Consider the following 25,151-nt stretch of genomic DNA (forward strand, 5'->3'; position numbering starts at 1 on the left):
AGCAGAATGAGGCTCTGCTGTAGCAGAGATGAGGCTGACTATCAGAAGATTGGCGACTCCACAGGATAGAGGCCCAGCCAGACAGGGCAGGGAGCACTGTATCTCCCTTTCCACAGGCTAACCTTTCACTGGAACCATAGTAAACCAGCACATCTTAGCTGCTACTGGTTCAACTGCACTGTAACATACAACTCAACATTAGACAAAATGACACTGAGCGCCACATTCTGATACCAGCTGTATTTTCACCTCTGTGCCTCTCTGTGAAATCCTACTATCAGTAGCTTTACATCCCACACAGACAACATATTTACATTCTGAGTCTGCGTTTGGGAAGCATCTCTGTATACCTGCAGTTTATGGTTGATTGTTAAAATCTAGTCCTGCAACATGGCTGGAGTTAGAGAGAACCGCACAGTGACACAAATCCCACACCTGCTTTACTTCACTTAGGGGTAACTGTAGATGAAATTAACATTTCGGTGCGGGAAGTTACCTGAAAAAGCCTGAAAGCATACAGAAGGAGCGTACGGCTGAGTTGCACGTACTGCAGTCTGTCCCAGTGGGGAGAATGTACTGTACAGTTACAATACAGGCAAAAGGCGCATGCGCACAAAATGCCATCCCCAACTTCCCCAACTGCTGCTGCTTTTAAGGAGAAAAAAAAACAAACCCCTGAAGGATAAGCGCTATTAAAAACATAAATATTGATTCTTTACATCTTTTTTTCTGATGAAGCACGGGACCTTGGGATAACCCTGGGATTTTCTGTCTTTAATTTTTAAGATCTTCAGCATCTTTTTTGTGTCCTTTGTGTAAGCGTGCTGCAGTATAATGCGGGCACTTGATTTGCTTTCGTCTTTTCTCATGCATTTTAAATTGCGGGGCGTGTTCTTTCCAATGACCCATTTTAATCCGAGATGCCTTCCCTCTTTTCAGCCTGATTAAAATTTTACTTTAAAAAAAAATCTGTAAGAAGATGAAGTGACAGCTTGGAACGCCCACACGCACTCCGCAGCTGAAATCAGAGAGAGGTCTCGGCAAAGGAAAATGCAGAATGCAGGAGAAAATTCAGTTAACAAGCAGATCTGCCTTCTTCATTGCCAGCTGATAATTCTCTCAATAAATCTCCTTAAACCAAAACAGCATGCAGCATTGCACTTGAAGCAACCAAATGATTAGTTGCTTTATTTATGTACATGCAAGACATGAAAAAAGTACTACGAAAGGTTGGGCAGAAAAAATAAAAATGAGGAGAGAAGACCAGCTGAAAGGTCCAGTTGAGTCTTCCATTGTCATCTTCACAGAGATGAACGATGAAAAAATGTCTTATTAATTTTCAGCCCAATCAGATTGGTTGTAAGTGTGTTCTCCTTCTCAGTCTAGTAAACTTCCAGGCAGAAAATGAGAAATGCAACAAAAAAGCAAGAGAGACAACTAAATCTTTGCACGTATTTTTTTAATGTCAGAGCTATTAACTAAAAAATAATCTAAAAAATCTATTCTTTCTATCACCATTTACACCCACACAATGAAGTAAACACACTTATATGCATGTAATGTAAGAGAACATTAAATATTGAAAAGTTTGCACGTTCCTTATTGCTATGTTTTAATACAAACCCCAGCATCCCATCTCATCCATACACAGAGCGGAGTGAGAAATGCCTCGATTGTCATTCACACAAAGAATTACATCCATCTCTAGCTACCCCACCACCCCCCCAGGCACACTGTTCTCCGCAAGGATGACCTCACAGTTGCCAGGGTGATGGGGATTCCTAGCAATCTGAAGCCTGTGATTGGCTGAGTGCTGAGGACTGCCCTTAATGGGGTCAAAGCAGTCAGGGTCTTCAGGGAACTGAGGGGGAGCATGCATGTCTGTGTGTGTTTAACATAGGGAAAGGAGGGGAAAGAAACACACCACATACAGAAAGGGACTGTCAGCAACAGTCTCTGTTCTTCCATTTGTGCAATCCAGTGCAAAAATGCACTGATTCCCCTACGGCAGAACAGCATAAGCTCAGCTCTTCTCGTGTTAAAACAACCCTGTAGTGAAACAACACCAATGTACAACAGCTCCATCCACGCATTTCTAACAGGCAGGGAATAGAGACCTTGTCATTGCCACACTACGAATGCGAATGCAGGCCAGCCCTTATAAAATTTGAATGGTAACATAGTAATGCATGGCAGTTCCGAGTTTTCCTTGCCGTGAGATTTTCCCATTGGAAGTATGATGCTGAAACAAACGTCTCTGGGGTTTTATATGCTTTCACAACTGAAAAGTACATAACAGTAGACTATACTGTGGTGAACCTCAGTAAATATTTAAATAGTAAATTAAAAGACAAATTGATGATAATAATTAAGGCTGAAAATAGGAAACAGTTCGGTTTTGAGAAAAACATTTTATTCGTTCACTTAGTCCCTTTCCCTACTTTGCGTCTCTTAAGCTTATTTCAAATGCAAAACAGGTTGAGGTTGAGGGCTGTAGTCCAAATGTCTGCCGTTCGAGTGAGCTGTGTCATTAGCAAACAGTGGCTTAAAGCAATCACCCTTCCAATCACTGCTCTCTCTCCTGTGAGCAACTGGAGGACGGTTTGTACTGTAGCAAACGCAGTCCTCTTCGCTCTTGGGCACAACATGTTGGGGAGCTGGCACAGTGCCTCCAATTGAAGGCAACATTTAGTTTTAGGCACAAATACTTCACTGACTGCCTTGTCTGCCTTTCTTTACTGTTTCCTATGATGTCATAGATGAGAACCAATTGCAAGCACTGCCTAGGTAGGCAAAATACCAGCCAAACTACATTACAAAAACAAACAACTCTTCCCAAATTCAGGCCTCAGCTTTAACTAAAAGCTCTCTTCAAATTCAAGCTTAAAACTCACTGCTTTCTAAAAAGATGTATAGATGGCATTCCTTAAAGATATACTACCCTGTAAAAACTAGGGACTCTATGACATTTCTCCCGGTTTCTAGGTGTTTCTCAGCAGTTTACTGTCTCAACCTTTAGCTGACTGCTCCTGATTCCCTCCAATAAATATCTCCCTACAGCCTGCTTACATTAACGCTTGCTCCAGCACAAGTACTTTACACTGAGTTCTCCTGAGGAAGATCCTAAAGATCTGGATATATTAACTCACTAATCATGCAAGAGGATTGCAGTGAAACACAACATAGAGAAGAATGGCTAACACACTGACTACGGAGTAAGCAGAACAATTAAGAGCTTTTTCTTTCGATAAACTTGTCTTTACAGATCCCTGAAAACTAACAATGGTAGGATTGAAAGTCACACCAAATGATTGTCTACATGTTTCTTAATGTCAAATAATCTGACAAAGATGGTCTTTTTTATTACTTAGTATTTTGTATTTATTATAAAGTGAGAGCGGATTCCAGCAGTGTTGCAGTTTCCATTTATCGGAAACCTTTTCCATTACTGTGACTGAAACACATAGTGGCATCCCTCTGTATCTTGATGCATGTCTTTTTCCTAGTTTGGACACCATCTTAATGACATCCTGTTGGAGTTCCCCCAGCATGCAATGTTCATGTTATGACATACTGTACACAGAAGCACACCACTCAGCCTTAAGGACTGTCTGCAGTAGTTTAAATATCCAACCATGATCCTTCCTTTTGTTCAAATAAACATGGTGCATGCTGAAGAGAGCATAGTTTGATTGTTACCAAACAGAAGAGCACACAGCATAGTACGAGCCACAGTGTTATAGCACAGCTATCATTACAGGACTGAGTTGAGAGAGCTCTTCATCCCACTTCCAAACTGCTAGAGCACTTTGTCTGTACATACATGCACACATGCTCTGTTCACACACATACAAAACCCTGCCACTCAGTCTGGATTTTATTTCCTAGTTATTAGTTCAAGCCTTTTTCTCCCCTGGGTGCTTTGACATTGGTCAGGCTCATTATGGTAAACAAATGGAAGGCCAATTTAGATATCCCTTAATGCAGTTGTGTAATCAAAAGCCATGATGATACATTTGTTAAATACCAGGAAACTGCAGAATGGTGTCCAGCCTTTTTACTGGTGAACCGAAGACATAACTATTTCACCCAACCTATCATGTATCAATACAAAGGCTTACATTTCCAAGAACAGAAAGGCAGTTCAGGATAAAAAATAGCTTTAATAAAGCTTAAATCTCTTGGTGAAAAATGCCGATGTGCTGTTTCTGAGGGGAAACATCGTTCACATGAGTACCATGCTACACCAATGGAAATGGTACAAGTAAAGGGTGCTGCTGTACCAGTTAGTAAAAGACTGGTGCCTACCTGAATGGCCATGGATTTGGGCTTTGTTTAGTTTACTATGGCAGCTGATACTGCGCAGTTTAACACATGCTTCAGGCAGAGCATCAGTAAGTCTTATTTAGGCAAGGTATGTGAGTAAACTCCTTGACATGCGAGTTAAAACGGATTAGAATGAGGCTTTGGATACTGTCCTGCATTTTTCTAATGGCCGGAGTGAAAGAGGAAAAAAAAAAGATATTTCATTTTTAAAAAACATTTGAAAGGTTGGATGGACTGGCCATAAAATCATAGTGCAAGGAGGAGTAAATCAAGGCTAAAATGAAGATCTATTATCCTGTGCTGCTGTAACCTAGTAAACATACACATGGCATTAAGCCTGGATGTACAAACAGCAGCCTCCTCTGGCACTCAAGTGGGGCTGTGTTTGCTCAGCTACGTTACTGCCGCACTGCCCCGGTGTCCAGGGAGAGTTAGTCAGGGTCAAGCTCATGACAACTTCTCAAAATCAGCGCAGAGTTAAGGGAGAGCGGACCTTTCCTCCTTAGTCGCATGAGAAGCTTCCAGGCTGCCACGGGTCTGAACAGTCAGCAAGTCAGGCGGCGAGCTCCGGGCTGGGGTCAGCCGTGCTGCTGACAGCTCCTGTTCCAGCCCTCGGCCCTCTGCCAATGCTGCATGCGGCCCCAAGCAGCCTCTCTTTCCCATTCCTGCTCGATTTTTTTCTATGCGGTCTGCGGCTGGGAGGCAATGAGGTGCAGAGGGAAGAGACAAATCTACCACCCCCTCCAATACGCACACACCCTCCCCAGCTGCCAGCTTGCCCATTCCCACTACAGAGCTCAACACTGGCCTCCTGTGGCCGTTGCCTGAATAGCAGAACTGCAGCACAACAGCTGCTCTGAATTCTTCGCAAACAGCAAAGCTCTTATGCAGAATTCAAAGACACATGGAATGGCTTCAAATCTTCAAGCTATACTGCATACACATAAAGACCATGCTGACTGCATCGGTACAGTTTGCTCTAAATGCAGTAATTTTTGTTTGTGGACAATGGCATCTACAATACTTTGATTATGATAATAGAAAATGGAAAGATAAAAACAGAAAAAGCTAAGCAACATGAGCAGCAGAGATCCGGCATAGCAGAGTACAAGAACAACTGCCTGATTAAACTAAAGGCCAAGTAAGGTTTCTAATATCTCCGAAGCTCAGGAAGTCCCCTAAAGAGAAATGCTGTCACAACTTAAAGAGATATGACATGTCCTCCTTTGACACTGCAACCAGGAATTCATAAAGTCATCCTCCAAAGCCATCCTGGAGCTATTGTCCAGTAGGATTTATTTGTCTTTTGATCATTTTACAATCATCATCCTTTTAGGATTTTTGGCTGTTGAGGTGGCAGCTGTGTGGAAGTCTGCCACCCTTCCCTGTGCAAAGTCAAGCTTTTTCTCAGAAAAAGACTCATCGGAACATGCTGGAAGACGTCAGACACATGTCAGCTACTGTGTATACGAAGAAAACGCCGCTGTGCGAGGTGTTAAGTGACCACCCCTGCCTCCTGCCCTGATCCAGGGGGCCATCTGGGTGTCGTCTGCAATCTTGCTGAGCAAGCGACAGGACAGGATGAGGCTGCCGGAGGTCGTCGGTGGGATTTCAGCCCACCTAATAGCCAGCAGAGCTGGAGATTTAAATAAAGAGCTGGAGTTTACATTCCTGCAAAGATCCCTCAGCAAGCCTAGAATTACGTCACCTCATATCAAACCGTGGAAACGGTACCGGGGGGACAGATCACTTTATGCTCCATTTATGCACCCTCAGGTATTTTATTAACAAGCATGAAATAACATTTTCAAGACACTGTCATCCGCAATGCCCAGCTATTAGGGTCCACTGCTCTTCATTGCAATTTGGACACAGGAGACCTGTTTAGATTTGCTCAGCTGTCAGAGCGTTTTTTTTTCTCCTTATTTTCTAAAAAAAAAATATTGTGCTCAGCTCAGAAACCATTGTGATCCTAGTGTCCATAGAATCCAGCTGTCTAGACAAAGAAAAAAGTCCCACTCCCTTAGTTTTTACAGGTGCTGAGTGATTAATGTTACCAGGCTTATATTTTGAATTATTTCCAACATAACAGATAACACAGTAACAGCTTTTAAACACCTATGACCTAATTGTAAATATAAATCAATTTAGTAAGAAGGATGAAAAATACATTTTTACATTCCTAGGCTAGGGTTACATTAGATATTCAAGAGATTCCTCAAAAGACAGCAGACAGATTGAAGACACATTTTATTTAGATCTATTTCTGCTGGAAATACCACTATTCTACATTATATTTTGAAAAAAAAACACAGATGTAATATTTTTCCTACTTCAGATGCAAAGAAAACCTTGTTGTTATGGTTCCATAGAAAAAATCCACAGACAAGAGAAATAGCATCTTTTCTAATTGAAGTGACTGAGTTTTTACCTAACATGGCACTAAGCCAATCAGTCTATAAACAGCATCACTGTCACTCTACTCACAGTGACAACCAGTGACACTGCATACCTACTTTAGACAGCAGCACACTACATTACTGAATGCTGCAGGATATCCTGTGTCCACCCACCAGGATCATGTACCACTGGTAAGGGGCTACATGTGAGTCTGCATTCTGCTTTTTTTGGTAATTTTGTCCAACACACTGCCAGCTGCGATACTGAGCACTGACGAGGGCAGGGAAAATTTAAACAGGGCAAAATAAAAATGTGTAAAGAGCACCTGCCTCACAACCCAAATGCCAATATTTAAATTGTAATATGATGAAGTAGAAAAAGGTTAAAGATGATTTAATTATGCTGTGGTTTATTGCAACGCTTCATTATTTTTAACTAGTGTTCCTACCTGGAGGGAATCTCTCCCCATGTTGCTCTTCAAAAAGATCACGATTAATAATGACAAAGGGCTGAACACAGGCAGCCTTACTAATAGATAATAGAGCCCTGCTTACAGGACATCAGTATCTATCCTTTAATTAACCGCCTACTCTTGATTTTGCTTAATTGCAAGCCTTTAAAGCAAAGAAACATTGTGTGCTGCTGTTGATATTTTTACGTTTTAAAACTTGCTTAAATATGTTTGCATATTAAAGAACTTGACTGCACTGCTAACTGGCTGAAACCACGAGAGTGCTATATTTAACTGCTACACACCTCTGTGCTGCTTCTACCATTACTCATACTACTGAACTTAAAGTCACAATCATCCAAGGCCCTGTACGGTATATATTAAGCTTTAGGAGTGAAAAAAGGAGTGAAAAAGCCAGAGCAGGGAGGGATATTGTGCAATTAATAGAACAAAAAATTAATTGTAAATAAAACCTTATGTGCTGGTACAATACATTGCCAATACAATATGTGCATGAGAAATTTTCACCAAAGACACTCCAGCCAAAGTGGTCCCATGGCTCAGGGAACTGAGATTGCTGGAAACAATTCAAGAGTCTAAGTGTGTGACCAGCCTGGATCTACACACACAGCACTGCTGAAGAAAGCAGCAGGTGATAGAAGTGTTTCCAGACTGCAAGAGTGTACGCCTTCCAATACCTCCATGAGAGAATAAAGGAGGGGAGCAGGCAGCAAATCAGCTGATTGATTTTGTCCCTGTCTAGATTCCTGATACTCCGCCAGAGGTTTGGGGTGGTTTTGTTATGTACTGTAAGTAAGTACCTGCACGGAGTTGAGCACTGAGCAGTCCAGTGTGCTCTATGGGGATGTGCCATACCTGAAGCTATCCGGGTGCTGGCTGAGAGCCAGGTTGACTGTGTCTAGAGCAAACTGGTAGTGCTTCTGGGCGCTGAAGAGCAGACACAGGAGATGCAGCGAGTGCAAGTCATCATTGCGTAGGTTCAAAGCTCTCTGGAGGGGCTCCATGGCTGCTGACACCTATCAGCAAAAACAGATCTAAGATGGAAGGACTCGCATTCTATTTTAGATGAGCCATTTCAGATTGTACAAACTGGACACATTTCTGTATAAGGCAACATTGAGTGCTATATGTGTTGAGCTTGTTACCTTGAGAAGACCTGCACAGATACTATATGTATGCAGAAAATGCATTACATACTATTCTACATATTTATCAATAGAGTTTGCAGAAGAGATTGTATCATACAACCTGCCAATAAGAATTCCACTGTCATCTGTGAGTACAAGTAAGAATAATCACACAAAAACTGCATGTCAAAATATTCATTTCATTTGGCAGAATTTTCTATTACTATTGCTAAGAAAACACTACAGTGTATCAGTGTCAGAACTGCTCCTGGGACAAGCTTCTACAATGAATCTGATTCCTTTCATGTTACAGTAACATGAACACTACCCCCAGGGGAAAGAGAAACTTCAAATCATCTTTAGCTTACAAAAGCACAGCTAAGGTGGTGAATGACAGAAATGTAAATGTGTTGCTGTGATAATGAACTTTGTTTTTTCTCTGATGCTTTATGGATCCATCCTAAGAAAGGAGACACCTATTCAATGCTATAAGAGAAAAAAAAACTCAAAGTGCCCATGACTGTGGGAAAGTGCATTACTAGTGATTGTCCAGAGGCATTTAAATCCATCTTGTAAAGTTAACAACATGACCCTGGCTCAGCATTGCAACCAGGCACCAGGCACCATTTAAATCAGATGATGAAATTATTTATGTATTTATGTGATGCATGGATACTTCTGGTCAACTGGTTAATTTAATAGGATACCTGATTCCTAATGCACTTAGTTCTTAAGTATGTGAACCTGCTACCTTCCTTTCAGCCAGGAGCCAGAGCAGCTGGCAAGAATGTGGTGACAGATGCTGCGGTCAGTCACAACCAGGGCCACAGTAACCTGAGACAGAGTGGCTAGATCTTCCGCTGGAGACCCTATGAGAGCGCGTACGTTGCTGCCTAGCATGGTTAGGCCGCTCTGAGATTAGCAACAATCCTCTCTCTGCTTGGTTTCCAAGCATATCAGCACATGGAAGAACGTTGAATCTATCTCCGCACTGTTTCCCCCTTCAGGCGGCTGTGTGTGCTTCTGAGAGGAGCCAAGACTAAGCTGCTAAGCCCTGAGCAGGTTTTCCAAATCCTAGTGGGTTTTTCCAAACACACCACAACTGTTCTCTACAGCATTAACCATGCAATGGATGAATCACATCAGCCCCACAACCCCCCTTCGATTTCAAAGCCACCCCTCTTCTTTTCAGGAGTTTTGGTCTTCAGAGGACAATTGCCTAATACTGTACAAACAAATATACGTGATCCCAATGTTATTAATCAAGTCTCTTTTTCACCACCAGCTCAAGGTTTTCACTTGTGAAAACAATTCTCTCTTAGCAAGGATAGGCATGGTGGCATGACAGTTCCAGAGTCCTGCGTTCACTTGTGGCCTGGAGCCTCTGTCTGTGTGGAGTTTGCATGTTCACCCTGTGCTCTTGTGGATTTTTGCTTGGCACTCTGCTTTCCTCTCACCTCCCAGAAAGATGCTTACAAGGATTAATTCTCTATTATGTTCATCTGGACTATGATGAGCACAGAGAGCTTAGCTCACCTGTCGGACCAATGCAAGCTGCAGCGAGAGATACAGGGCAATCTGTGGGTCATCTGGGTCCAAGGAATGGGCTCTGAAATGATAAAGAAAGGCTGCAACATCCTTGTATCTGAGATTTAGCCCACCAACACAAAACAGCAAATCAGACAGTTATACAAAGGCAGACGTAGTCATCAGATTTGAAAGACGGCATAAATTCATGATTTAGGTGACCTAAAAATTGGTTATTGTTACACAGAAATCCTAGAATCTTTTATATACTGTATATACAGCTCACCATTTAGTAATTACTAATCTGCAAACATGAGAGTGCTCCCATTACACATTACATTTCTGCATATTGCCTAAGCTATACAGTTATCAAACTTTCAAAGCTTTCTTATTTATTGAAACATAAACATATCTTTATTTAAAAGCAATTCACAATTCACGTAGATGAATCCAAAAATCTATGAATAAGCCATGATCTCTCTTATAAAAAAAACTAAAGAAAAATAAAAACATATGCTCCAAAGGACCAGGATACCAGCTCAGGAAAACCTGCCTTGGCAGCACAATTTCATATCTGAGCTCCATGGCAAACAGTAGCACAACAGAAGAAACACTGCTCTGACAGCTGCAGGCCTTTAATCCAGAGCTCAGGGCAAAGAGGAGAGCTCAGCCTAGCATACTTCCACACCAGACATATTCAGCTTAACATGCAGAGTTACATATGAATGACAAATTATTAATATAAATATGCTACAGTAATTAAATCTACCTGGACTCCTCTAGTGATAAGAATGACACAGAACCTCAAGAAGCAGAATGGAATGTTTGGGTAGATTGGTAGATACATTAAGATAAGACAGTGAGCCACATGTATTTTTGTGCTCAACAACTGTTCATGTATATTTCTCTTTATCTGTGTTTGGTCATATCTTCCTTCCTTTCTTTTTATTGTTTTGTACTAACATCTTTGTACTGGGATTTCACAAGAAAAAGCTAGGCCCAGTTAGTTCTGGGATGGGAAAACCAGGTCATTGATGGACCAGTAGGTGGCACTCTTTCTTGTTGACCAGAATTCCAACAGTGCCCAATTACGCCAACTGTGAGCACTGTGGTGTAAAAGGTGCCTTCGGATATGAAATTAATCTGAGGTTTTGAATGTCTAGTCATTAAAGGTCTCATGTCGCTGTGCCTAGGAGTAAGGATGTTAATCTTGTTGTCCTGGCTGAATTCTACCTGGACAGTTTGGCCTTCTTAAAGGTCTCTTTCTCTGGGGGATATCTATTGATTCTTCATTTTGAACATTCCCACTTGTACTGCATTAAACTTTAATAATTTCTTCTTACTACCTGTTTGTCCTTTTCTGGGGCAAACACAGTTCATACTCACATTTTAAAGGAAAAAGGCCATGATCACCACATCATAGATAAAATGAAGCATGGGGAGAAATAGCTCTAATATGCTAAGGGAAAGCTTTTGTGTAGGTGTAATAAAACAAATCATAATCCTATCCACCCTCCAGAAGTCTTCAATGAATATCAAAAGCTACGTTCGAGGCAATGGAAACAGGTAATGAAAAACTTCTCTTCTATGTCTCGATTCAGCAAAACACTGCCAGTGCTGTCCCTATAATAAGCAAGTCATGTACCAGAAGAATACGTGTAGATGGACTATTTAGACACAGACATAATGACACTCACATTTTTAAGGATTCCAGGGCTTTCCTGTTGAACTCATCCTGACTTCCTTTTAAAGAAGCTGTGAAATAAAAGAAATATAACAATCCTAATTCAAAGACATACTGTTCTCTTATTTCAAATCGGCAAACCTCAAATCAAGATAATACAAGATTGCTTCAGATATTCAGAATTAGTTGTCAACACATTGCAAACAATTGTATATTGCCATCTTTTCAACACGTAATTAGGATTTACATCATACTTATGGCAAATGACAGTTGAAACAGTCACATTAAAAGAAAGCACTCCAAACCGATCCCATTGATTGGGTGTTGGAAGGACAAATTATATCACTTGTATTAGCAATATTAGCACAGGTTACCCAGGACTTTCAAGAATTTCAAAACAAAAAAAATGAAAAGGAACACAACCCCTTCTCTTTAGCTCCTTTTAATCCATGGATCCCTGCTGTAAAAAGCATACTGACAGCCTGGCCCATCAGGATTTCTGATATTTTCAATGCTGTTCAATCACTTAGCTAGACTGACGTGTGCAAACCTGTAGTGAACTGCTAGGACATTTAATAGTGTGGCAAGTCCAGGGTGTCCTTCAGTAAACCCGGTAAAGGTTAACCCTTGATGTTTTCAGACACCTCCAGTGACAAAACTCCCCAGAACTGCAAAGACAGTTTTATTAAGAGCAAGTCGTGTCAATCTCAGTTTGTAATCTGTCAAAGTATTTGATGAATGGGGAAAAAATGAACACCTATGTATTGGATTAAAAAAAGATTTAGTGCTACTTTAAATCAAGTATTGGAAAGCTTTGAAAAATATTCAACATAATCAAGTAAGGTAATAATTAGATTAGGTTAGTTAAGAGCTCAGATTCAGGATAAAAAGGAGATAACCCTGTAGCCCCTTTGGTAGCTTAATCTGACCAGCCTTTAATCCTGCCTTGTAAAAGACGTAAAGGTCACAGAAGCCTTCCACAGAGGCTCTCCATCCGCTGGAGGTAGAGAAGTCAGTAGCCACACCTCAGCAGTACCTGTAGCACACGTTCCCTCTGCACCTAACCCACAGCCACCACATTCAGCAGCAATGTGCCCTGTACTCCTAACCCACAGCCACCACATTCAGCAGCTTCCTCCAAGATGCAATGTGACAGATACTCTGGAGAGAGAAAGCTTCATTTATCAAAAGTCATTGAAGGCTCTTGAGAGAGAGAGAGTGCTCTTCATTGGTGATAATGCTTTTACTGATGCTGCTGTATCAACACACCTACACAAGGGAATCTTGAAGATACATTTAGATGCAATTTTAGGATCTGCATTATGGATTTGAGTATCTGTGAGCTAAATTAGGAATTAAATCACGGCAGTCTGACGATGTTTTGTCTGCTAAAAGGTGATAAAGCAAGTCAACATAAACCATACAAAAGCACACCTAAATTGCACTGTACTTCACGAAGGCATCCATATCACAAACACTTTGTAACATGAATAAAAAGGAAATACATTTATTTAGGTCTGTGTAATTTTGGGTATTAGGGAAGAAGAGGGTCAGGTCAGTAAAAACATGCTTCACATTCTCTGTAAAATTTATACTATGAGAGATTGTCCTCAGCTGCACCAGAACTTTTTTCCTGATTTGAAATGGCTGAGCTGTGCCTCAGGGGTGCATGCATAAAGCATTTTCTTCCATGAAAAGTTTATAAAATGCAATTTTAAAAATACATAAACCTGTAATGTTAAAAAGTCAAAAAGAGATGCTGAGACTGCTTATAGCATCTCTTAAATTGGGATCCTGGAAGATTTATGTCACACTGTTGAACTGTGTCATGTTTTTATGTCATTAAGAATAAACAGATATACAGTAAATGTACCATATATTGTATGTTTTATACCTATAGACTACAAAAGTGACGTTCACTCTTGGTCCTTAAGTGGCACATGCATGGAACTAGGAACTTAAATTATTCCCTAGCTAAAGACTAGAAAACACTGGTAAATAATCTAATTAAGTGATAATCAGTTTAAATTAATAATTACAAACTCAGGGTGGAGCTAGAAACAGAGGGCCATGTGGTCTCCAGACCCAGGAGGTAATGGTTTGTGCCATAGAAGTCCCCTCACCATCAGTGGCTTGCAGGCTGTAGCACAGGCCCACAGCCAGGTGAGCTCTGGGCAGGAACTCCGCTGCCTGCTCCCCCATGTCCAGCACCTTTCGTGCGAAGGCCTCACCCTCCACCAGCTGTGACAGACAAGACACAACATCTGGATTAACTGCAGCTTCCAGGAGAGCTGAGAGGAGCCGGGAAGTCAGAAGAAAGGACTGAAATCAGCAGAGTTTTGTGTATTGAAATACAGTATCACTTTCACTTGTACAATATCTTGGTCAATGAATATCGATAACCATTTATGTGGCAAATAATAGTTTATTCTGTGTGTTTTATATTCCTTTATTACCAGGTAATAAATTCGCATTTCAATAGTGACCTTGAGTTCACAGAGTGGAATATTTACTGTAGAAAAAACCTTGCATGGTACAACAACAGCTTGCCACCAGGACTTCAAGCCACAGTCTTCTGGTCTGGAGTCCAAGGCCTCTTAGTACTACTCCATGCTTCTGCCAGTAATCGATTAATAAAACTACTGTCCTTACATATACTGAATTTCTTTACATTGCGTCATGAAGAATCTTTAGACTCTGTGAATTGCTGAGCAGACAGCAAAGTAGCAAAAAAGAGAGGCTTGTTTCTCTTTTAGTGCTCCAGACACAACACCAAACATTTTGGACTCCACTCCTTGAAGAAGGAACTAAGGGAATTTGTCAATATACTATATGGGAGCCAGTCTGGTAAGAGACATTTGGACTTTTTTCTTTTTTCATTATAGATGTGAGGGAGATTTGGTGCCAGGCAGGACCATGTCTCATATCATTACTCAAAATAATGAATGTGCAGTTTGTTGATTGTTGAGCTCTTAGACATTTTCCTTCATTCTGCAGATTTCTTGGACTGTCACAAATATGTAAAAGCATTAAAGCAGGTAGCAGGAGTGGCACCTACTGTAGATCGCCTATGCACCCAGTTTGACTGATGGCCTCCTAATCCTGTTCACTTCACATTGTCTCTCTCTGTCTTCCTCCTGCTGCTGTTCGCCAGCAGTCCTGCCATTCCAGCTTCCTGATCACACAGTCAGTCTAATCTCCCATTATATTCTGCATAATCACACCGACCTGGAGCAGGTGCCCCCGTTTCGCAGCCCGCCTCGCCACTCTCAAAGTAAATTACTATCTTACACCTAAGGCTTGCAGATTCACACTCAATTAATTCTACCTCTAAGACTCCCCACCCAAGGACACTGAGTACACACTACCTAATTTGCGAGTGTCAGTAGCTGTAATTGAAAAGCGTTTCCTTACAGATGAAACAATTTGGAATTTGCAGAAAGAATGAATCTCTCTATTATAGGTTCAGCAAGATCAGAGATGAAAAGAAACGTGGCTTTGAAACCCTGTATCTGAATGAGGGTTTATTTTGTAGATGTGCAACCACAAGCAAATGATACTGAGGGTTTGCTCTGTCAAGGAGCTGCGACTGACTCACAGTGTTTCCTCCAGATCTTGGAGAACAAACCCAAAACCAAATGAAACATTCTAGGAGTATGGGAAGGGGAATGGGGCTTCTAAAACCAGAAGGGAGCACATGTGCCTGGCCTGGAATAGGTTTCTCTCATTGCAGCAGGATGGACTCAGTTCTGCATGTTTGGAAAATACACACATATAGGATATACTGTAAATGTGAAAGATCATTTAAAAGGTGGGAAAGAGCTGCACATGGCACACAGACTGCAGCTTTTGTTCATCACAGGAAGTGGCAAACAAAATGGATAGATAAGTAATTAAATGTGTAAAATCTGCTCGAAAGGATTTTAACTTTAAAACTGTAAAATGCACCAGAAAAGATTTTAGACACAAAACCCTCCTGCTCTTGAAGTAGTCTAGGGAAGGGCAACTAGGTACATTCTCTCTCTTAATGGAAAGTCCTATTTTAAACAAAACTGAACCATCAAAGTTATTGCCAAAACTAGCCCAGAAGACTTCTACAGGATCAACAGTGAAATACAAAACAAAGGACATAATTGGAAACAATGACAAATGCATTAAAGACTGAGAATAGAAGGTATGAGAGTCTGGCACAAGCTATCCAGACATATTGATTAATCTGATACTTTAGCTTCCTTTAAGAAATGACTGCATGAGATCTTCACCAGATCTTTACCTGTTCCTAAAGACATAAACTATATATTAATCTGTCACTGTAAGACATTTACTTAAGCCTCAGAATATATCTGGTTGCTATTCTCTGGAATGATCCCAGAGCAGCTATACTGTACTTTTCTGTATAACAAAGGACCACAAGTGTACACAACAGTCTAAATGGGGCCTTGCAGGTGTAATATACAACTTTAACATAACACCCATGAGTGGAGATCTTTGAAGGTTAAGGGGGGTGTGTTCAGTTGAGGAGAGGGCACATCACTATCACTGTCCACTGCGCCCATGCTGTCCACTCTTACACTCCAGTACACTGCTACTCCATCTGCTGTGAGAGCTGCTGCAGCAATGTGCTGCTCGGTCTGTAACACAAGACTTGAATCCACTCACCCAGTGAAGCTGCCCAATGGAGACCTTGGCAGCCAGCAAGGGGATGGTTGGGTCATTGGGTCTCATCTTGGCACACTCCCGCAGCACAGACACTGCACTGGCACCCTGAAGGGTCAGAGCACAAGAGGTGCTTACTGGGGTGTGAGGCACAGACAAGCCCACTCTCTGCTGTACAATGACCCAACGAGTTAATTACACTGGTTACACTGACATGCTTCACACTCTACCCTTCCCACATGCAGCACTTCTAAACAAAAATGCATTCCTGGATGAGTTGTTCTGGGCCCAGCATGCAGCTCACTTTAAAATGCAGCGGACCATCCCAATTACATGAATCACAAACAAATAAATCCAAGACACGCTTGCAAACTTAATCAAAAATGTCTTTGTAATCTAATAAAAGTCTATAGGAAATAATAATAGAAATAACATCTCTTTCATTTACACACAGAGCATACACAGTATACATATGCATGAAGTGTTCTGACATACAATATATGCTTATTGACATGACACAGTTAAGAGCTATGTGTCATTCATTTGTCCCCCACATACTGGCCCTTTTATTATTGCTAATTATACTCAGAAGTAGGCCACTGTCCTATTTAAGTATGACGCTCCTCCTAAGTGGGTGCCCTGGTTCAAGAAACCGCTGTAGATGCCCACAAAGCAACCGCAGAGACAGAGTGCAGGACAGTCAAATGAATCATTCACATAAAGGCTTCTTAACCCTTCCTCTCCTGATCAGTAGAAACCTTTTGCATGTAGTTTTACACAGGAAGTGCAATTTCCAGTCGTGTTTTTATTTAGTTCATTAAGACTCGGTCAGGCTCAAAGCGACAGGTAAAACTGAAGCCTACCAGGAGGTAGGAAGTGTACTGGGATCGCCCTCATTTCCAAAATTGCCAGGCGCCCCAGCTGGAATAAGGCATTTCCACACTTCATTTACATTAAATTGGATCTCATTCAAACAACAGTGAAAATACTGGTAGTGAGCTGAAATATGCAGAGCAAGTCATTTTAGGTTAAGTCTTTTTCTGTCCTTTGTAATAACATTACTTATTACCTTCAGACTTAACCTTATATTACTTTAAAAACTGTGAACATTTAAACTGAATCCAGTCATTCTGTGGCTTCTACCCACCATTTTTACCTCTTTATTTGTGGTTCACCCTGGGTATTTAAATTGTCCATTATTTAGAATTATCTGCTTGTGTCTATAGCTGACTTTTATCCCTCTGTCTCTCTCCTCCTTGTAAGTAAACAGTGTGGCAGGCCACTCAAGCTGGGATGGACATTCAATGCTCCACAGTGTGACAGGACAATATGTGTCACCAAGTATAAAACACTCGGCTGGCGACAAAGAAGGCCAGAATAATAGGACAAGTTAGAAAGGTCAAGCGTGATGAGACAGTTCGGTGTGACCATGAATTAGTGTGCCTCTCTGAGTCTACTGTCACATGGTGGTATCACTTCCTCGAAAAGGACACTGTGTTAATTTCATCACACAGCTGAAGAAACCTCCAGCCAGATGACCTTTGTATGATAAATATACAACAACCTGAGAAATGGACCAATATTGCTTTCTGTTCTCTATCTACTGATATCTGTGTGCACAGACTGGAGTTTTTAAATACCACATAGGGACAGCTAGACAGCTGCTATGGAAATCAATTAATCTGAACTCCAGCTTCTGGATTCACACTATGGTTGTTGCAGAAGTACAATCTCACGTGCATGTTCTGTGATTAGCATTCACACTTTTGAAACAGTGATATCAGATTTAATATTTATCTTTTATTATGTTATTCTTCCTTATAAAGCTTTGTAAACTTGACATTTTAATTTCTGTATAGTATAAACACAAGACCTTTGAAGTCCTTTACCCCTGCTTTGTTAAATTCATATGCTATGTTTTTGAAAAATACATTTAAGCGGAAACTATGTAGGAGTGCATTTACAATCAAGAGCTGGAGATTTTTTTACCCAATTGGATGTAAACCATTTGTTACAGTTAGTGCAGTTAGAAAGCTTTCTTTTTGTAGAGGACAACTTATAGAGCCGTCCTATTCTGTACACAAACAGCTGTAATAGCAAGTACCAAATCTTGACACAGGTTTAGGGCTGTGTCCTTTTCTCCTTTTTTCCTTACTTCTCCCTATGAAACCCAGAGATAAATGTGTTTTCATTGCCAGTTGCTTAGCAACCAGACAATGTTTTACCTAGGAAACCAGCAGACAGTATAACCTTAATCAATTCTCTGTGCAAAACCATCACCACTGAGCCTCTCCTGTTAACCCACCACAGCACAGTGTCTGTGCTTTCTTCTTGTCTCAAGGAAAGCAGTGACCTCAGCTGTGATAGAGAGACAAATGGACAGAGACAGTAAACAGCTAAACCAGAGATGTCCAAGGCATCTGAAGAAACTGCTACATACAAACTTCATCCAATGGCATCCAATGACATGAAGACCAAGACGACTGGAAGTCTTACTCTGTTGCAGCTCTGTTCTGAGGATGCAAGAATCATAAGCCTTCATGGTAACCAAAACAGCCTGAGGGTTGAAGCAGCCCTTCTGTACATCAGCCTGTCAGCGTTGATGCTACATTATTCATTGCTTAGATTCCACAGTGAAGATTAGGGGGTCAGTGCACCATTTATATGTATAAATACCTAGGGATATTTCCACATATCTGGTTCAGTACTTTTCCTGCAATGTCTGTCCAGTGATATGGCCTCTCCAGGGTCTAAACTAAAAGAACAGCACCATGCTTCAATGAGACAAGTGAAAAGAATTATCTGGTATCAGTCTAACTCTCGATAGCTGACTCAAATCAACTGTCGAGGAACAGATGTTTGCGATGGCTGGTCTAATTTAGGTGGAGAAACTCAATTCTGACACATACACCAACATTGTAGTATTCACCTTCTATCTTTCTTGAGTGGAGCCCAACCATCATTGCACCGCATCTGCATTTTGGTATGCATTAAAAAAAACAGTATCTTATGAAAGCTTAATCTGTGCTGTTCCTCGTGTGAAGCTTTAAATCGGACAAAGCCAGCAGCTCCCTGTGTGAAATGGCTGTCAGCACACAGTCTGGACACATACACAGTGCTGCTCTCCAACATGATCAGGCTTTCTCTCCACATCTGCAGCAACAGTAACATGATTAAATATAACACAGGTAGGACTTGCATTTCATCTCTAACTTCCTTGACACAGTGTGTGACAGAATGCGCTGCTTTAAATCATAAACAAAAAATAAAATAAAAACAATCAGGGCTAGATACAGCACCCACTGAGCAAACCTCTTGAAAGGAAATTAACAAATACTGTATGTGTAAAAATAAATTAAGGGTTCATCTGTGAAGCAGAGGTGGTAGCTTATACTGTGTGCTCAAAGTGGGCATTCCTAGCAACAGCACTCCAGACTGTGATCAGCAGGAACACAGTGTTTACAGTTCATGCAGCACAGGTACATTTTGAAAGCCTTTTGAAATCCACTGCAGGATGCTATGGCTCAAGACTGGCCTCGCAGAGTGCAGTTAAAATGACTTACTCCTATCTGTACCCACAGAGCAGCATGGCTCATTAGACTCTTTCACCAACACCTGCCTCCCTCCACTGGCAGCTCTCCTTACTACAGTGCCTTCTCTGAAAGAGGGGCCCCTGGAGAAGCCCCAGCCCTGGGGACACAGGGGAGTCCAGCAATACTCTCTTCCCCAGCTGGGTGCCCTGCAGTCAGGTGCCTGGCACTAACACTGCAGCTCCACACAGAGAGGTTTACAGGGGCGTATACTACGCCTCAGCACTCTAGCAGCATTTGAAAAACTCTCCACACTGCAGACAGGCAATATGGGGGATCTCCTCTATTACCATGCTTGTGGGTTAAAAAAAATATCACTGTATATCATTTGTCCCAAAATGGATTTGGTCAACATTTCAAATACCATTTGTGCATCCTTGCATTGTTGTAATATAATGTTAAGAGATCCCGTTCAAAAGAAGGTCAGTGTGTAAACTGAGATCTTCAAATTGGTGGACAACAGAAAATTTCTTCATAAGAGAATAAAAAAACACCACCTGGCAACAACGACTCAGTTCTGGATTAGTTGGGTGGATTTCTTCCAAATCATGCAACTTTTGGGGCACCTGAAGGTTTGCGCTTTTGTGTGTGAAGGACATGGCACACCCCCAGTCAGATCCGAACCTGCAGTAAGACACTGAGGGACTTCTCCCATGTCAAAAGGTGAATGCCTTGATGGATGGCTGAGTCTCTGCCCTTTATCATTTTCCCCATGTGGGTCCACGAGGTACTGCCGTGAGCTGAGATGTAATAATTGGTTACGTCATAAAATTGATTGGTAACAAAGTTTTATAATATATATTTTTAAAAGAATTTGTAGGGTCCCATTTTAGACGGAATCTGGTAAGAACACAACAATCAGTCTACAATAATAAATTATTCATGAGCACATCCGCACGCATGCCTACAGACACAATGTCAGATTTTTCTTCCATAGCCACTGCAGTGGCCAATTTGCTCTCTTGTTTCCTGTCTGCGGGGAATGGAAAAGGACTCACCAGGAACACTGACTTCCTCTCCTAGAATAGACTCAATAAGCCCAAACAGATGGGTTTGTCCACAGAAGGGATACCCCACAGTACCCATATAAGGGCCAAGCTATTTCGATCGAACAGCAATATCATGTAGCCTGACTACATGACAGAATCGATTCACTTCACTCCTCTCGGGTCCCCCAGCTACCATTCACAGCCCTGTTTTTTTTTTCCCCACTGGAAATCTAAAACGTCTTTATTTACTGCATGTTAGCTCAATCTGAAATATCTGAATGTAATATTTAGTCTAATAATTTATAATGAAGCAAATCACCCTACCTGGAAAACTACCTGAGGAAAAGAGAGCACATTCTTTTTGACATCCAACGTCTGACCTTCAAATGTTAATATAATTAATGTATCTCCATTAATTGTCTAATTCAGTGATAGGAAACCTTAAAACTATTTCCCCTTTAGGGTGGCACAGTCAGTCAGTGGTTAGCAGGGCCTGTGAGGCACTGGGGCCCTGGGTCCAATTGTTGGGGTGCTGACTGCAGGAAGTTTGTATGTTTTCCCTGTGTATGTGTGGGTTTCCTCCCACAGTCCAAAGACATACTGGTGGGTTAACTGACTTCTGTAAAACTTGGCCTTTTGTGAGTGTGTGTATGTTTGTGCCTGTATTTGTCCTGCAATGGACTGGCGTCCTTTTCAGGGTATACCCTGCCTTGCACCAATTGCCTGCCGTTTGAGGCTCCTGTGTCCCCCACTACATTGTACTGGAGAAAGCAGTAAGAAAATAGATGCATGGATGTTTTCCCTTAGTCATGGGTCTTGCTAGGGAAAAAACAATTACTAGACAATACAACAATAAGGGAAATTTCAGCAGTTTTCTCATTGTCATATGAAATGCCTGACATATGTCAGGACACGATGCATTTAATGATTCTTATGACAGATATTTTCACCTTACCTTTCCACAAGCCATGAGAGACAAACCCAGCTGGTACCAGAGGTGGAATTCATTAAAAGAGAATTTCATAGCACGTTCTAGACACTGCAGGAAAAAAAAGACAGGAAATGCTCTTAGGTCTGTCAGGAGCTCCTTGCATCTACACCTTTAGCTTTTAATCACATATCACAACACCTCAAGCAGATTTACTTTGATATTATGTTTTATCAAATTCTGCCACAGTTTCTCCTGTTCCACTTGATGACTGGAATACCCACTGCAAACATCAAATCAATAGATAATCAACATTCAGACCAAATGGACAGGTGAACTAGTGATGAAGGAGACAGTAATGGCCACAAGACTACATTTAGACAGGGCACAGAGCAAGCCTGACAAAGACAGACCTGAAGACCACTGGTAATGACCCTTTAGTCTAGAGATGTGTGACTCTGTGTTAGTGACTGGGAGGACATTGGATTTAGTAGGTTATATACTGTATGCAACCAATGTTAAGGAGAAAAATGAGTTAATGTTTCTTTTCTGTCTTCATGCACCTCCATTCACCTTGGTCCACTCAGGGACTGCCAGCCCCACTGGTACACTCAGGACATGAAGAGTGAGCCTGAGAAGCTGGGGAAACAGCAGCAGCGTCTTGGAAGAACCCCTCGGTGGAGAGGAGGCAGAGAGCCTGAGAGTACTGAAGAAACTGGAGCCCTGTTTTTAAAGACTGGGGGCAATTTCATTATATTACATTTCACAGACAGAAGGAATACTTCTGTAAATTAATGTACGTAAAATTGAGAATAGGAATTATATTACAATCATTTATTATAATTAAGAATACTTCAATACAGGTCCAAAAAGTGCAATCAAAACTAATGTGACACATACATTGCTCTCAGTATAAAGGTCTGAGACGTTCTGTCAGCACGGACATATTCAACCAGAAAATCTGTGCCATGAACAACCATGCTTCAGTAAGCAAAGCGTACCATTGGGGAAAAAAGATATCTGGCTAATCTATTTTTATTTTGTGATGAAAAGCCCACTATAACCTTGTCTTCTAACTGCTTTCGGTTCATTATCCTGCTCTCGTTTGCTGGGCCAGCCATTCTCCTGCCCCAGGATGTGCAGTCTTACCTCTGAGAGCATGATGTACTGCCCCCTTCTGGCCATGGCGATGCTCAGCAGGTCATACACAGAAGTAGCGTCCTGCAAGCTGTTAGACCTAGCCTCCTGCTGCTCTGGGGCGCGGCTGATTACTGCATCTCTGTTTGCCTATGGGGGGAGGAGCACAGACAATTAGGATACTAATGTCTATACTGTATAACCCACATTCACAGGAATGTGTATTAACACTGTTCTGCTATCAGAGATCAAGGCAAGCAACCCTCGCATTTCCATTTCATTAATTTTGTAAGGCACAACAATCTAAAAAAATACGGACTCAATTGACTTCACTTAATTGACCCCGTTCCTGAATATCAATTACATAATTACATAATTCAACATGAGGCGTAAATATCAGGAAATTATTGAAGATATGACTTTTGAACTATTAAAAAAAATACTTTGAGAAAGTTCATGGCGTTTGAATTTCAGATCACATTTGTCACCTTCCTGGATTTTTATCAAAATACAAGCCTACAGGGCTGGGAGTAGCAATGGCGAGAGCAATGACCTAAGCCATCATCTAGCACAGAAACACTGCAATCAGTCCAATAGAGTAATTGGGCAGGATGAGAAAACAGGCCATGCTTTATTAACAGGTGACTACCATAGCCGAATAAAAGTATATAGCTGATGATTTAATTGCCTGGGCTTTGGTACTTCACTACAGTAATTAATAAATAATCTAAGAATAATATTAAGATATTGACACCAAATGTGTATGCACTGATGTTGCTCCTTGAATTATTTACCCTGTTCTTAATACTCCCAGTCACCATTTGTACAATTGTTAATAGCTGTGTGAAGTGCATGAGGTAATGTGAGAGAGAAATGTTATGAGAAATTAATCAGACTGATGACACAGTTTTCCATGGTTACATAATACATCCATCAAGCATGCAACTCAAAAAAACATTTTGTGACGCACATTATTAGAGGAAGAGAAAAATTAATATGCTGAAACAAATAAAGATATAAAAGTCCAATAAATATGCATGGTACGGATATACCCAACTGTAGCGAGCAGGAAAGCATCTGTGTGAGAAAGAAGAGCTGCCCTGCATTCCTGCAGCACATGCCTGTGACTGACAACAGTGCAGCACAGACAGCGGCTGTGGGCAGCGGGAACAATGTACAGCATTCAGCAAAAAAGAAGCTGCTTTCCAGAATAAGCTTTCACACATCAATCCTTAAGCATTTTATTTGTTCTAATTGGGAACACCTTTCCAAGCAGTTCTTTATTGGCAAAAAACAGACTTGAAACTGAAAAAAGAAACGAAAAAGGGCAGAATGGTAAAGCAAACTGAGTCAATAAAGCAACTGCTGAGGCAACTTCTACCTAGACAATTTCATGTAGTCAATTATATTGATATCAATAAAACGACCATATGACAGTATAATATATCAATTATATTTTACTATTTGTGCAAGACATATAATATGTGTGCAGGTGTTTTTCTAAGCTACATTGTAAAAAAAGTAGGCAGTATACATTCAATTAGTATACCTTCATTCTACAGTCCCTTCAGTCAACAGCAGACAGTGATCAAACGGACAGATCTAGTTATTGGAAGCTTCCTAATTTTAATATCTACCATTCACAGTGAAACAGTGGACAGAAATTAAACGAGAAACAAAAAAGTGAGAAGCTGTTTTCCTGTTCTGAGTGCAATCTGTTTTGCTGGGATTGCAATATCAATAGCTAAAACACATGTAGTCTGGACATGCAGGCACGCCATACAAAATGTTGAGGATAGCTTACTCTAGCAGACATACCTGTTCTCCATTAATGATATACACTAAGCTCAATCTGCGTTATATGACTGGCTACAGTGAAAATACCTCTCGATACCTGTGCTCATCTCAAGTATGCAGCAAACTGCAGGTGATATAGTTAGACACTTCACTGTTATCTTCAACCAAATGTTGTAAAATAAATATGAACAAATATTTTTAAAGGGGTTACACCTGTTTATTATGCATAAATATATAAGCAACATTTCAAAATGAAAATAATCACTTAAGTGATTTCAGCACATGAAAAAGAGCTTCTGCTTCTAATAAGATATCAATGCTGCAAACCTCCACCGAATGCAAGTAGTGAGGCTGAAGTAAGAACAGCTCCTATCACTGCATGTATTAGTTCACCAGCGTTGCCATGAAAAAAAGAGTCTTACCATGGACTCACTGATAAGGAGCAGCAGGACAGCCTCCTCCACAGTGTCCTGTGGGCAGAACAAACTGCCAGCAAGAAAAACAAGCCAATGAGGTTC

At 41.1% G+C, this 25,151-nt stretch overlaps 1 protein-coding gene across 4 annotated transcripts in view; it reads right to left on the minus strand.

Annotated features, from left to right (window-relative positions):
- Nucleotides 1-25,151, minus strand: part of ttc7a (tetratricopeptide repeat domain 7A) — a 92,470-nt gene that overhangs the window by 52,769 nt on the left and 14,550 nt on the right. For 3 of the 4 annotated variants that reach the window (XM_088933533.1, XM_088933538.1, XM_088933535.1), the window contains 8 exons: nucleotides 25,056-25,119; nucleotides 22,849-22,986; nucleotides 21,727-21,810; nucleotides 16,196-16,300; nucleotides 13,660-13,777; nucleotides 11,550-11,607; nucleotides 9,862-9,934; nucleotides 8,054-8,214 (listed from right to left, as the gene is read on the minus strand). In XM_088933533.1, the coding sequence (XP_088789659.1) occupies nucleotides 8,054-8,214; nucleotides 9,862-9,934; nucleotides 11,550-11,607; nucleotides 13,660-13,777; nucleotides 16,196-16,300; nucleotides 21,727-21,810; nucleotides 22,849-22,986; nucleotides 25,056-25,119 (801 nt within the window). The remainder of the gene's footprint in view (nucleotides 1-8,053; nucleotides 8,215-9,861; nucleotides 9,935-11,549; nucleotides 11,608-13,659; nucleotides 13,778-16,195; nucleotides 16,301-21,726; nucleotides 21,811-22,848; nucleotides 22,987-25,055; nucleotides 25,120-25,151) is intronic. The other variant, XM_088933534.1, reaches the window with a different exon arrangement.

This window comes from Atractosteus spatula, chromosome 15, assembly GCF_055471065.1.
Source record: "Atractosteus spatula isolate fAtrSpa1 chromosome 15, fAtrSpa1.hap1, whole genome shotgun sequence".
NCBI classification, from domain to species: Eukaryota; Metazoa; Chordata; class Actinopteri; order Semionotiformes; family Lepisosteidae; genus Atractosteus; species Atractosteus spatula.